Below are 15735 nucleotides of genomic sequence, written 5' to 3'. Positions count from 1 at the left end.
TAGTCTACTTGTCCCAGGGGAATTCAAGATGTGCTACAAGGACTTCCGGGTAGACGGAGGACTCTTAATGTACAGGTTGCACCTCTCCGACACGCCTACAGCACATTATCGAGAAATTCCATGGCAGCACTGAAACTGGACATCCAGGAGGGATTCTTCTCGGTCAACATGCGGAAAGATATCCTGGACATTGTGAAGGGGTGCTACATCTGTGCCTGCACCAAGGCGAGCAACAGGAAGGCAGATTACAGCCCTTGCGAGGTCATAGCCCTGGACTTGATGGGTCCTTACCCTAAAACACACCATGGGGTAAAACAGGACTCCGAGTAATCACCGACATCTTCACAAGATGGCATGAGGCCTTTCCGATACCAAAAGCCACGATGGGACGCATCACCAGCCTTCTACAAGATGAGATATTTGGCCGCTACGGTTATCCACGGGGTATGCTGTCAGACAACGGGAGTCGGTTCACGTGAAAGAAAACATGTTCTCTTTCATTTTCAAATTGTGTTTACAGAACAACAGTCAACAAGTATTACCAATTGACTCTGACATTCCCTTTGACTTTGAATGTCGGTGAAAGAGCCCACTAGTGCACATAGCGTGAAAACTATACCAAAGATAATTGTTTGCATTCATTGTAATCGCTGGAGTGCATAAATATCGATAACAGAAATAATAATAATGCACACTTAATCGCTCGTAATAACAGATGCATCAATAATAGGGTTCTTGCTGTAACCAAAGGATAACAGTTTAATACAGGAATTTTCAAGGGACAGAAAAAATCTGTCACTACAACGGAGTTCTCGCTATATGCCGTAATCACTATAGTGGACTTTTACTGTATTTCTTCTCTTCTAATATTCCAATTACTTTGTGCATTCATACCTGCCAACTTATCAAAACCAAAAATCAGGAGATTTTGATAAGAAAATCAGGAAAAATAAGGAGAAATCCAACTGGTCAAAACTGCTTATTCTACATGTCTTGCACAATACAGGAGTACCATGGTATATATTATAACACTTATTGTCTCAAAACCTGACTGATGCTATATGAGGCTACAAGGCTAAAAATTACACATCTCTATTCCCTCACTGGAAGTACGTGAGTGAGATGATCGGTCTTTGATGAGCCTTCCGAAAACTCATGCTTCACACATGTGAATCAGTCAAACACTTAGATGCCATTACTTAGCAAATGCATGGATTAATATACTGCAGCCCACATGATTATGCGAAGTGCAATGCTATTCTTATCAAGTAATAAATTAAAATTTGCCAGAACTGTCTCCGACTGGCTCCTAACATCACTATCTCTGAAATTCTGTCACTAAATTACTAAAAAAGACTCCAAATCTAGCGACTAGTTTCTAGAATCTACTAAACTGATGTAAACGAACACGAATATAGTACGCAAGAACGAGAGATCGACAATTTTTTTTTTTTGCTAGGGGCTTTACGTCGCACCGACACAGATAGGTCTTATGGCGACGATGGGATAGGAAAGGCCTAGGAGTTGGAAGGAAGCGGCCGTGGCCTTAATTAAGGTACAGCCCCAGCATTTGCCTGGTGTGAAAATGGGAAACCACGGAAAACCATCTTCAGGGCTGCCGATAGTGGGATTCGAACCTACTATCTCCCGGATGCAAGCTCACAGCCGCGCGCCTCTACGCGCACGGCCAACTCACCCGGTAGGTCGACAATTGATAGATGCGTTATGATATACAGGTTTCAATAAACATCGCACATTCCTGTGCATTTCTCGTATTAATAAAAGTCTATATTTCATTTGCAAGCAGCCAATGAGCGAAGGACTTCTGGCCACTGGCGTACAAAACTGAAATGGCGGGATTTGGAAACAAATGTTTGAAGTTCACCAAACAATAAGCTAAAATTGGGAGAAATAATAGAATAATCGGGAGACGGAAAAAACTGTCGAAAATCAGGAGTCTCACTTAAATCAGGAAAGTTGGCAGGGATGTGCATTGAATTTTTGAACATTCTGTAGGAATGATTTCAGATGGAGGACACTAACCAATATGAAATGACAAGAACTGATACTCAATGTCAAGCAAGATGCACAGCCTGTCAACAATGTTCCAACCAGAACCTAAACAAGGGGGATGCCCCAGGATTGTCATTGCTTCATTTTACAGGTTTGAAACTACACCAAGGATTGAGTCATAATACAGATTTACATTTATCTCATGGATATAGCACAGCTACACATGTAACAAAAGATCATACCTCTCAAATTCTTTACTGCAGGCACTCTCCTTTTGTTCTATAAGCCTCAATACTTGTTTAGACACGACAGAATGTTGGAGCGTCAATACATCCAAATCTTTCTTGATACTCAAACAATCAAATGCTTCAGATCGTTTCTGAAACAAAAAACAGAAATAATAACATAAAGAAAATAATTTTAACAAATCCTCCCCCTTTTACTGCAAAGGAATTCACAGAACAAACAAATACAACATCATATACATCAAATGCCTCGCTTACAGCACATGAGGAATTGAGTGGATGCTCGCAAAAATGAGTTAATCATCATTTAGGTAAAGCTGAGAAAAAAAACTTTTGTGTTTGGGTAAAAATAAAAATGTTAGCAAAATAAAATGATTTTCTGTATTTATTCTTGTTATAGAACTTAACATAATTTTGATTACTAACTTTCAAATATTACACGGGATATATCCAACTGAAACATTAGGGCCTACATTACTGATAATCTAAAACATTAAACAATGGTTCCTCTGTCGTAACAGGTGAATTATTTTTGTCAATTCCCTATAAAACTGGTGGTATCAGGAAGGAACATATTCTAAGAGTTCTAACAAATCCTTTAACTTGGCTGCAGTTATGGGTCTTTTGCCATTATACTTACTTGGCAGCACAATGTTGGCAAGAGATGGTCTGCCTACTTTTGTTTTTCTTGAAATATCCACTGCACCATATTCTTCGATGCACCCATAGGGATATTTAAAGAAATACTTAAAAGGTACATCCTTCTTTTTATCATTATCATAGATCATTTTACTTAGTAAAACTTTTTGTTTACTGTCAGATACCATTCTTTTAGTGATTTTTTCTAACGATGGATCAGTACTTATAAACATATCACTCGTCATTTTCATTACATGGAATGGCTTTTTAACTCTCGCCCCTTTTTACCAAGTCCACCCATTCAGAAACAGCAAGTTCTTTTTTCTATTACACCGAAGTCCCGGTCACAAGGGAGGTAGGTATGGCCAGAAACTAAGTACTTCTGCTCTATTATGTAAAACTTTCCGCACTGCACTAGATTATGACCAATAACTCAGAAGATTTACCGCATGTTTTTATTTCGAACAAAACAAAATAAAAGCATTTCTCTTAGCCCATTTTTGTAACTAATTATTCATGATTTCAGAATCAAAATCCTCTCCTTACTTAAATAAGCCTCTCCGATATTAACCCATTTCATAGAAGATAGTTCATACCTTCCTCCACAGATGGCACAACATATCTCAATTTCTGTAAAAATGATGGTTAGCCTATTTTTGTGAGCACCCACTCAATTTCACCTGTCTATATGTGATCAATATGGACATTAAAAATTCCATCACAAGCGAAACAAGCTTCATCTGTTTCAAGTACATTTGACAAGAAATTAGTATTGCACTTGTATTGTTATTGAACAGAACTGCAACATGCAGATAAAATCTGTTCTGTTTAAATGTTGTACCCTTTGATAGCATCAATGATACAAAATTTCTCTGAGTGCATGATGCATGACCAAGTTGAAATGCCAGGTTCTGTGCTTCATTTCTTACATTCTCCAAAAATCTGTAATAAATTAGTCCAGAAAAGTTTCTTCGCACTGTATATTTACTTCTGTAATGTTGCCCATAGCCTTCATATCGAAGAACTTGACTGAGCTTCACATTCTTTGGTGAACTTTAAAGAATATCCTATTTAGAAGCTTTAATTAATTAATGCTATTTGCTTTACGTCGCACTGACACAGATATGTCTTACAGCGACGATGGGATAGGAAAGGCCCAGGAATTGGAAGGAAACGGCCATGGCCTCAATTAAGGTACAGCCCCGGCATTTGCCTGGTGTGAAAATGGGAAACCATCTTCAGGGCTGCTGACAGTGGGGCTCGAACCCACTATCTCCCGATTACTGATTACTGGCCACACTTAAGCGACAGCAGCTATCGAGCTCGGTTTTTAGAAGCTTTGTAGAAGAAAATGTTAGTGATAAAGCTTCCTTGTCAGGTTTACCAATTGATTTGTTTCTACATTATAATAAATGATTATAATAAGTATATGGCCTCAGCTACCATGTGCAAGCAATTAGTTCTGATGCCATTTAGCCTCCCTGAGTCTCAATTTTGACGTCCTGGCTTACCGTGCCAGATGTTGGAGGAAAGATCTCTCTTGGGTCATCCATGGCTGAGTTTTTAATTTTATGGGGTAAAAATCAAATGAGTCACCAGTGATCTTTCACTTGTCGACATCATAAAACATGGAATACTGAATAGACATGTTTTCCGTCCTTAAAAAATCCAACTACCTCAACCAGGTTGGAATCTACGTGATCCTGGGATCCTGAGGCTGATACACTACCAATGATTCACAGAGGAAGCTATTACAGTATATAAGGTGAATATCTTCCAATGTGCCGGGCTGAGTTGCTTACCCCAACTTGGCACCTTTGAATCTGGCTCAGTCTGGTGGTATTTGAAGGTGCTAAAATACATCAGCCTCATACTGGTAGATTTACTGGCACATAACAGAACTCCTGGAGACAAAACTGTGAAAATAGTTAGTAGGACATAAAGCAAAATATTATTATTATTATTATTATTATTATTATTATTATTATTATTATTATTATTATTATTATTATTATTATTATTATTTTCCAATTCTGTAAAATTGTCAACTTGTTCATTTTGAAGAAATATCCATCATATTAAAAAATCTGCTAGAGCAGCAGGCAGGGCATACTTCACAAGCATTCTAAAAAAGGAGAGTTTAGAGCTAATATTCTCTTCAGAATCACTGCACCAAATTTCTAGACAAATCATAAATACAAGTGAAAATGTACCAAACTGAGTAATAAGAAGAAACTCCTAAACAAATTACACAATTATTTGCACAGCATTATTTGTCATGTACAGGGGCAACATCCTAACTACCTGTATGTTGTTGTTTTGGTCATCAGTCCATACAGTGGTATAATGCAGCTCTCCATATCCTGAGCTAACGTTTTCATTTCTATAAAATTACTACATCCTATATCTATTCTAATTTGCTTGTCGTATTCATACCTTGGCCTAATCCTACTATTCTTACCACCTACATTTCCTTCAAAAACCAACTAAACAAGTGCTGGGTGTCTCAAGATGCACCTCATCATTTTATCTCTTCTTCTGGTCAAATGTAGCCTAATCATTCTCCTCTTAACAATTTTATTCAGTATCTCTTCATTCGTGATTCGATCTAGCAATCTCACCTTTAGTATTCTTCTTTAACACCACATTTCTCTCTCTCTCTCTCTCTCTCTCTCATTCTCCTCAACCTGATGGTTGGTGGGTAGCATGACTGTCCTCGTCCAACGACCTTCTATCCTGAGCCAGCTGCTTGATTAGTTGATATGGACGCCGCCCTTTAATGCCATCGAGGAACCCTGCTCTTGGTCGTCCTCTTCTAGTCTTTCCTTCCAGTTTCCCTTCAAGCAGTGTGGCGCACCATGATGAATGCGGAGTAAATGACCTATCCAACTACATCTTCTTTTTGCGATCATCTTCTCTAAACTGATGGTTTCTTCAGCTCTCTTGAGAACTTCTTCATTTGTTAGGCTGTGAGTCCAGGGAATTCGTAACATTCGACACCAGCACCACATTTCAAATGCATTTCTAAAGCTTCTATTCTTTCTGAGCTAGATATTTTCGATGTTTCACTTCCATACAATGCCATGCACTGGACAAAAGTATTAAAAAACATCTAATTCCTATATTGTTCGAATTCAAATTCCTTTTCTTAAGAAAGGTGTTCCTTGCTTGTGCTAATTTATATTTTATGTCCTCCTTACTTTTGCCATTGTTAGTTATTCTACCAACCAAGTAATAATACTCATCTACTTCCTTTAAGTCTTCATTTCCTAATCTACTATTTCCTGCATCACCTGACTTTGTTTGACTGCACTCCATTACTTTTGTTTTGGATTTATTTCTTTTCTTCTTGTACTCCTCCAAGGCTGTGTCCATAACATTCAGCAATTTCCCCAGATTTTCTGCAGACACATAAAATTACAATATCATTGGAAAATCTCAGTGTTTTGATGTCCTCCCCTTGGATTGTGATTCTGTTTCCAAATTCCTCTTTGATTTTCTTTACTGCCTGTTCTATATAAACACTGAAAAGGAGAGGCAAAAAACTGCAGCCCTCCCACACTCCTTTCTAGATTGCTCCTTGATTCTTATCACTGCAGATTGATTTTTGTACAGACTGTAGATAATTATTCTTTCTCGGTATCTGACCCCGATCATCTTTAGATTCTCAAATTGTTCGGTCCAATCAACATTGATTTATAAATTTCATTTTTGTTCCGTATTGATAGCCACCAAATATCATAAAAAGAAAGAAAGGTTCCACCTAATCAATACTTATTTATTATTACATGTATGATGGAATATCACATGTATAATAGGACCGGTTTCGACCTCTTACAAAATCATCCTCAGCTACATTAGAATCCTATGTTTGCATTTTGTATTATGCCTCATTCCTAAAAGCTTTATAACATATTCTGAAATTTAACATTATGTTGATTACACTTTTGTTAAGAGTTCCAATGTTACAATATAGCTAAAATTATGACAAGTTAAATACTCTTATTACATAATATAATGACCCAATATACACATGTAATTATAATAAAATGGATTCGTCTTTTCTTTCTAATGCATAATGTATGAATAATTTACCATAGGCTTTGCCTATTCAGTTAAAACAAGTTCCATTCTTATAAATGTTTAGTCATATATGAGGCGATCTTTGTTGATATTTGTGAATATTACAGTAGTAAATTAGCAGTAAAATATGCCAGTCAAGTGTAAGTATGCTAATGGCTCAATAAAATATATTACTTATCTACATTAAAATATTAGCTAACATGGTTGAACGTGCTCAAATGCTCTTTTGAAAGTTTAAAACAGTTGATAACAATAATCTTGCGTTGTTTTGCGTCACGTATTACATTGAAATAATGTGAAATTTACCCATTATACAAACATATAAACACATTAAAGTATTTAAAACATTGCAAGGTATGCTTAGACGCAAATGTCTGTTTGTAGTTTAAATTAACAAGTGATAGCACATTCTTATGTTGTTTTAAAAACGACTGATGAACAGGCGAGTTAAAAGTCTGAATTTGCATAAGCCTTAGCCGATACACTTTGTGGTAAAACTCAACCACTTTATCTTTCTAATTTTGTTTTTGTGACTTGAACCTGGCTTGTTTGATTTGGCTGATGTTCTGGAAATTGTTCAATTTGAATGACAAGGTCGTAATTGTTGGTGGCTTTTTCCTTTTTTATGATGTTGGTGTTAATAAATGTTGTTGTGGAGTGGTTGAGATGTATACGTACGTATACGCGACAGACAGCCAAGCAGCATACATCTCAACCACTTATCCTCCTTAATTCAATCCTCTAACATGTGAACTATCGATAAGGTCATGTCGAAACAGACTATGCAATTTCATTGAGAGGATGAGGAGACCAAAAAATAGCTATGTAAAAAATGTAGCTGCCAATTCGAAATGGAAGGTGTAGAAATCTTGATTCAAAATCTGTGTGGAGTTGCAGTTGTACTGGAAAGAGAGACAACAAACTGCCAGATTACCGTGTGGCAAGTTCACTTTAATGTTAGGGAAAGTATGTGAAATCTAAATGATGTGTGTTAATTGCATGTTAAAAACAAATATTTTTGGCTCCAAGCACAACAAATATTCACTTTATAAGGCCACATTGTTCTTCACAGTTTTCCTTACTTGTTTGAAGGCAATACTTTGCAGGCAGTTCAAATTTGGGAAGTTTCTCTGTTGTGTAGCTGGTTGCGAACCATGAATTTTTAATCATGTCCTTGAACCGTGGGCAAGAAAACTGAAAATGAATGAGGGATTGCCTTTTCAATATGCTGTTTCTCTGATAAATATCAAACCGGAAGTCTTCACAAGCCAGCATAATGTCTGTTAAATTGCGAGAAACTTATCCAAGGGCCGTATTTTCTCTGTAGCGCTGTCAGGAATCTAGAAAATTTCTATACATTTGCCAGGAGGAATGTCTTCAAGGCAGCATTTATTACTATAAGTAGTTCAGGCATCTAACAGTAGCAAACAGTTGTCTTCCGCAAACGGGAAGAAGGCTTCTTTAAATCTGTACTTAAATTACTTTTTTTTCACATTTTCACCAATTTTGTGGCTGTTACAATTATATTTTTGGCAAGAAACATTTCTTTGAACACTCTTGGACCAAGAGTTCCAGTTGCCTCCTGTGTTACAATGAATAATTTTGGGAAAAGAGTACCGGCCATACTAACAGTAGGCATAATTGTTTACGAATGGGTGAACACACTAACTGATTGAGCAACTACCTCTGTATGTTTCCCACCAACAAATGATACAGTACTTTTTGCTTTCAGTGATGCACGAAACCACTCTGATATTTATTGTATATTAAAGAATGGGTGTAATCTAAAACTCGCTCTGCAGCTGCTTCCAAAAATTTATTTGTGATTTAATCCTCTTCACTCTTCTTCTTGCAGATGTGCACGGGATACAAATTTTGTGATTTTTACACTTTTGATTCAGTACTTTTTCTTGAAGCAACTCAACCAACCAATAGATGCGCTGAAATTACTCTGTACCACTGAAATCTCTCTTGAAATGTCCAAGGCCCACAATCACAGGTCTTTATTGCAAACATTCTGCTTCAACCTTCTTGCTTCTGCAAAGCAAGAAAATAACTTTTTATACATGAATTTCCTGTGTTCAAAGGCACTTACTGATGTAGAACCTAATTGTTTCTTCCATATGTACAGTTGTCGTAGTGATGTCACCATACAATTTTTGCTAACAGTAGTTAATGAAAGCCACTTCTCACCCCCTTTATTTAACCATAAATGTAACTTATAGCTTTCTTCTTGTACGCAACATCTCCAGTGTGTTTCATTTTCTCTGTGGACAGGAAGAATATCTTGAACTGGTAGATGTGTCAGGTGACTGTGGTATCGCTTCATTGGACTGACAGGAATCAGACTCGGGGCTCAAACTCAGATCCGTAACATCTCTCGTACCTGGCAATGGTGTGCTGTCTTCTTTTTCACATGATGCAGGTGGGGTGTTGCTGTTTTGACTGTCACTTTTGCTATTACTATTTCTCTCAAGACAACACTCTGAATAATAATAATAATAATAATAATAATAATAATAATAATAATAATAATAATAATAATAATAATAATAATGGTTTTTATTACTTTTACAGTTTTCAGAGATGCAAGGGTGCACGAATTTAATGATGATGATGATTAAGCTTGTTTAAAGGGACCTAACATATAGGTCATCGGCCCCTAACGGTACGAAATGAGACAAAATGGTATGACAATTTAAAAATCCATAATCCTCCACTGACCAGAATTTGAAAACAAGAGGACGAAGAATGAATGGATGGATATGAAGTTAAAACAATCAGTGGATCCGACCTGCAATGCCCCACATTCCCAGAAACTTAGCGTTAAACTATAGTATTACTGACCAAGGGACAGTTTCTAAAGCACAATAGAGACTCAATGATGCTTGTAGTCGAAATGGGTCCAAAATCCAGGTCATCGGCCCCTCATAGTGGTACTTATCACTAGGAAAATAGAACCACGCTATGTATCATGTTGCAGTACTAATCAGAAGTAGCATAGACTTGCGGTATTCCTCACAGTATGGTACTATGCACAGGTAATGAAATTCGCACATGTAACACAGACCTATGGTGTTTCACACACTGCGACGCTACTTACAGGCAACGCAAACCGATACAGGCAACACAAACCTATGGCGTTCCTCACATAAGTGGACTAAACATGGGGACCCACACTATCCCATTGTGTTCCTCACAGCATAGGCAAGGCAGAACCATGGTGCCGCTAATCCCATGGTGTTGCTCATATAGGGGTACGAATCACAGGTACTGTAAAAACCGACAATGCACTCTATTGCTACTAATCACAAACCTATTGTGTACCTAACACAGGGGTACTACGCGCAAGTACAAGCAACCCATGGTGTTCCCCGCGCGGTGGTACTAATTACAAGTAGTATCATGGTTCTAATTTTATCATCCCTTGGTCGCCCCTTTTAGTCGCCTCTTACTACAGGCAGGGGATACCGTGGGTGTATTCTTCGTCTGCATCCCCCACCCACGCGAGGTGTGCAGGAATTTAGTCCCACAGGAGTTCTTTAACGTGCCAGTAAATCTGAGGACATGAGGTTGACGTATTTGAGCACCTTCAAATGCCACTGGACTGAGCCAGAATTGAACCTGCCAAGTTGGGGTAAGAAGGCCAGCACCTCAACCATCTGAGGCACTCAGCCCGGTTCACAACTCTGAGACAATGCTGGCACACATGGGATGATTTTCAATTAGTTCGATCACATCTCACTTTTTTCCAAAGTTAGGGTAATGGAACAATATATATCAAACATCAAACATTTCACACATATCACTGCAAAATAAGGATATCGACAAGTTTACATAACATCTGAGATTTCTAAGTTCACCCCTCCAAACTAACTTTATGTCAATCAATAGGTCAAAGTTGATCCCATTTTGGTGAACGCTGGAAAGTCTCAGAACTTTGGTGTTGGTAGAATATTGATGAGATCATTGTATTGTTTCTATAGTGCAGTGTCCCTGTGATTATCTCTTTTTGCCAGTAAAATAGTGTCATCAGAATGTATCCTTTAGATAATAGGATGTATTAACATACATACATGTTTATTAATTATTTGTATTGTGAGTTTTCACGCATCTTCATGTTTATTTCTAAAACAAAATACCATTCTATATTTGACTCCCATTCTATAAGAGTTATCGAAAGGTTATTCAATAAATGATGTTCGTTCAATACAACAACCCCTAATATCGAACACCACTGAAATTAATGGGCTGTTTATGACTAATTTGTAGTATTGTTTTCTTTAACGCTGAAGTCCTAAATTCTGTGGTCGTGACTGCTGAGACATTATCTGTAACTTGACCTATCTAAGGCACTTGATACGGTAGATCATGGAAGACTACTGGCAAAAAATGAGTGCTACTGGACTAGAAAAAAAAGTGACTGAATGGGTGACTATATTTCTGGAAAATAGAACTCAGATAATTAGAGTAGGCAAAGCTTTATCTGACCCTGTAATAATTAAGAGGGGAATTCTTCAAGGCAGTATTATTGGACCTTTATGTTTTCGTATATATATCAATGATATTTGTAAAGAAGTGGAATCAGAGATAAGGCTGTTTGCAGATGATGTTATTCGGTACAGAGTAATAAATAAGTTACAAGATTGTGAGCAGCTGCAGGGTGACCTCGATAGTGTTGTGAGATGGACGGTGTGCAATGGTATGATGATAAACGGGGTTAAAAGTCAGGTTGTGAGTTTCACAAATAGGAAAAGTCCTCTCAGTTTTAATTACTGCGTTGATGGAGTGAAAGTTCCTTTTGGGGATCATTGTAAGTAGCTAGGTGTTAAGAAAAGACCTTAATTGGGGTAATCACATAAATATGATTGTTAACAAAGGGTACAGATCTCTGCACATGGTTATGAGGGTATTTAGGGGTTGTAATAAGGATGTAAAGGAGAGGGCATATAAGCCTCTGGTAAGGTCCCAAATAGAGTATGGTTCCAGTGTATGGGACCCTCATCAGGATTACTTGATTCATGAACTGGAAAAAACTCAAAAGAAAAGCAGCTTGATTTGTTCTGGGTGATTTCCGAAAAAGAGTAGCGTTACAAAAATGTTGCAAAGTTTGGGCTGGGATAATTTGGGAGAAAGTAGACGAGCTGCTCGATTAAGTGGTATGTTCTGAGCTGTCAGTGGAGAGATGGCGTGGGAGGACATCAGTAGACGAATAAGTTTGAGTGGTGTCTTTAAAAGTAGGAAAGATCACAATATGAAGATAAAGTTGGAATTCAAGAGGACAAATTGGGGCAAATATTTGCTTATAGGAAGGGGAGTTAGGGATTGGAATAACTTGCCAAGGAGATAGTTCAATAATTTTCCAATTTCTTTGCGGTCATTTAAGAAAAGGCTAGGAAAACAACAGATAGGGAATCTGCCACCTGGGCGACTGCCCTAAATGCAGATCAGTAGTGATTGATTGATTGACTGATTGAGAGGGCCTCATCAGGTATGGTAAGATTTCTTTTACGTTGTCTTGTGTCTGTTTGATGCCATATGTTGTGCTAATCACTTTATTTCACAATCCTGTGAATTTTCAGGGTTCTCATCGTGAGCAAATAAACTGGTGGCGACAAGAGTGGGGTGTGCGGGGGCAGTTGCCCCCCAATTTTTGGAAAATGTAAGTTTTTATTACATTTTAGCCATTTAAAACTAGAAATCATAAAAATTAGATCCCAAACCTTCCATTTAGTGCCACAATTTCTTTAATTCTTTACTCTACCAGCCCTATAACCCTTGATACCGTATAGTTCACATAATCCGTAAAATGTTTGCCCCTGCCCCCTTTCATCTCTATCTCCCAATCGCCGCTACAGGGTAAATATTGTGCAATAAACAGAGTAGGGGATTAAAAGCAGAAAATGATTGTTTTTCCAGTTCTTGCTTATTTTCCTTAACTAGTGCTCAGATCTTGACAATGGTCAAAATAAAGATGCTCAACAGGGGAAATGTCCCAAAAGCCAAAGTGAAAATTGTTGAAAAAATGAAACTTTCAGTATTCGTTATCTGCTTTGTCTGAAGCTGTTCAACAGGTTAAGTCTGGTATGATGTCCCAGAGGCAAGCATCTAAAACATACCAGGTCCCTCTTTAACAACCTTAAATGACAAACTATCTGGACGTCGGAAGATTCAGACTACCCTTGAGTCCAAGACAAGAAGAGGGCATTAGTGAATGGGTAATCAATGTGGACAAGAGGGGATTTCCATTGAAGAAAAAGAATTTCCTTGACACTGTTCAGCAAACTGTGCAGTCATCAGGAAGGAGCACACAGATTAAGCATGGAATACCTGGTAAAACCTGGTTCAAGTGTTTTATGGGACAGCACCCTTTCCTGTCTCAGAAGAAGGCTGAAACCATTGGGGCTGCTGTCTCGGAAGAGAGAATACGTGGTTGGTATGCTGGACTGTTGTGCTACCTGGAATCTGAAGATGTAAGATCAATTATGGAAGACCCAAACAGGATTTTCAATGCAGAGGAGACAAATTTTCTGTTCCATAAGGTTTCAGGAAAGTATCTTGGAGTCAGAGGGGAACAGCATCAAATTACGGTAACCTCTAACAGAAAGAAGACATAACAGAGCTTGGAAATTTCTGTCCCAATGGGTGTTGTGCTCAAACAATGATCGTCTACAGTAACATACGACTTCAGCAACGTATCAAAGATAGTGTACCTGAGCCATGGATCTATGAGAAAACTGAAAGTGGCTGGAAGAAGGCCTCAAAGTTTTTTAACTACCTTTAACACTTTAGGTCATGGCTAGAGGTGGAGAAAATCACACTTCCTGTTACAGTATTCTCTTTCTTGATGGACACAGGAGTCATTTATACCTTTAAGTCAGTGAATATTATCATGACCATGGAATAATATTGTACTGTCCTTTCCCTAATGCCATCCATCTTCTGCAACCAGCAGATGTGGGGGTATTTGCAACTCTAAAGAGAGCAAGGGGAAATGCTCTTCAAGACGAGAAAGTACAAACTCTCGATGCATCAGTAACCAAGGTAAATTTTGTACCCATGTTAAAGAAAGTTTGGGATGATGCTGTTAGGCCAGATATTCTAAAAAGCGCCTTTCGTAAATGTGGTCTCTATCCACTAGATCCAAACGCTTTGGACTACACAAAATGTGTTGCAGATATTTTGAAGTACCCAGTGGGAAGGCAACAGCAAAAGAGTGACGAAGGCAGCCCTTCATTTTCTTCCACTTCCAATCAGAAGTTACGGTTTGTGCTTGATGACCTGGAAGAATTTTTGTCTCCTCGTATTCTCAATAAGTTCAATGACAAACTAAGATGTGATGGGGAAAAGCAGAACCAGATTTGTACGCTTATTGGAAAAGTGTTACAATTTGGCACAATGCAACATGTGAAACAATATTGGCTAATCAAAATGAAACGATGACAGACAGTTCATCAGAAGAAGATAAGGGCAGAGATGATTTCACGTGGAATGATGAACGTTTAGAAGTGTATGTTCCTTCTCCGAAGAAGGACTTTCCTGGTGCCATCATTTTGAAGAGTGGGGTAAAAGTTCACAAGCTGAAATTATTGAATGAGAATGAAATTGCTTCGAAAGTTGCTTGCCCACCCACCTTTAGTAACAGCGAGGATTCTTTCAAAGATTTTCTCATAGTTCCTCAAGTACCAGTAAAACCTCATCAGTTTAGATTAGGAAACACATACGCGATATTTTCAAAGAAGTACCAGGAAGAACTGAAGAGAAAGAAAAGAATTACAGAAGACTAAAGACATGTTCCGCTCTCTGTGAAAAGACAGAGATAAGTAATTGATTTTTGTGTTTCTCACAATATTTTAATATGTATTAATATTGCCTCCTCTACTTTTGTGATTAATATTTAAGAATCATTTTATTTTGTTCATGTTATTACAACCATAATGTCTAGAGGTGAAGTGATTTATAATAAATATTTCTGTTTGGTATTTAAAATCTTGCCGTTCGATATATAAAAATCATGTTCGATAATTATTTTTTTAATGCTATTTGCTTTACGTCGCACCGACACAGATAGGTCTTATGGCGACGATGGGATAGGAAAGGGAAGGAAGCGGCCGTGGCCTTTATTAAGGTACAGCCCCAGCATTTGCCTGGTGTGAAAATGGGAAACCACAGAAAACCATCTTCAGGGCTGATGACAGTGAGATGCGAACACACTATCTCCTGGATGCAAGCTCATAGCTGCGCGCCCCTAACCGCACAGCAAACTCGCCCGGTGTTCGATAATTAAGACCTCACTAATAGATATATAATGCAGACCGATATATGGAGGAATACAACTGCTGCATTTAAGGGCACCTTGAACCTACAAATTACACATTACAAAAGTCTGAACAAGCTAGTTGCAACCATTGGAAGTTCTGTTAAGGTTTTATAATTCCTTCAGAGGTCTGTTCGTCACTGGCAAAAAATACTGATCAATAATTCATAGATATAACCTTAAGCATTCGATACAGAGTGTCACAACCCTATTCCACGGAAAGAAGAGAAACTTTTCTTCCATGCAAATAACATAATGCATACTCTAGAAAATAAGCCGGATTCATGGCTACTCTCTCAATGGAACATGTGTTAACTGCCTGGCACAGAACGCTCACAGTAATGTGCTTGCCTCGGCCAGTCACCAGGGCTGTCCATGTTCAAATTTCATTGTCGGTTTCGATATTATTGTATTGATAGTTCCATTGTGAATGTAACT

The 15735-nt window shown here is 38.0% G+C and overlaps 1 protein-coding gene across 1 annotated transcript in view; it reads right to left on the bottom strand.

Annotated features, from left to right (window-relative positions):
• Positions 1 to 15735, bottom strand: part of Vps50 (vacuolar protein sorting 50) — a 323674-nt gene that overhangs the window by 268951 nt on the left and 38988 nt on the right. Inside the window, exon 3 of the mRNA XM_067141007.2 lies at positions 2256 to 2392. Coding sequence (XP_066997108.2) covers positions 2256 to 2392 — 137 coding nt within the window. The remainder of the gene's footprint in view (positions 1 to 2255; positions 2393 to 15735) is intronic.

Source organism: Anabrus simplex, chromosome 2, assembly GCF_040414725.1.
Source record: "Anabrus simplex isolate iqAnaSimp1 chromosome 2, ASM4041472v1, whole genome shotgun sequence".
NCBI lineage: Eukaryota > Metazoa > Arthropoda > Insecta > Orthoptera > Tettigoniidae > Anabrus > Anabrus simplex.
The sequence above is the reverse complement of the archived record's forward strand: the minus strand, read 5'-3'. Positions and strand labels throughout refer to the sequence as shown.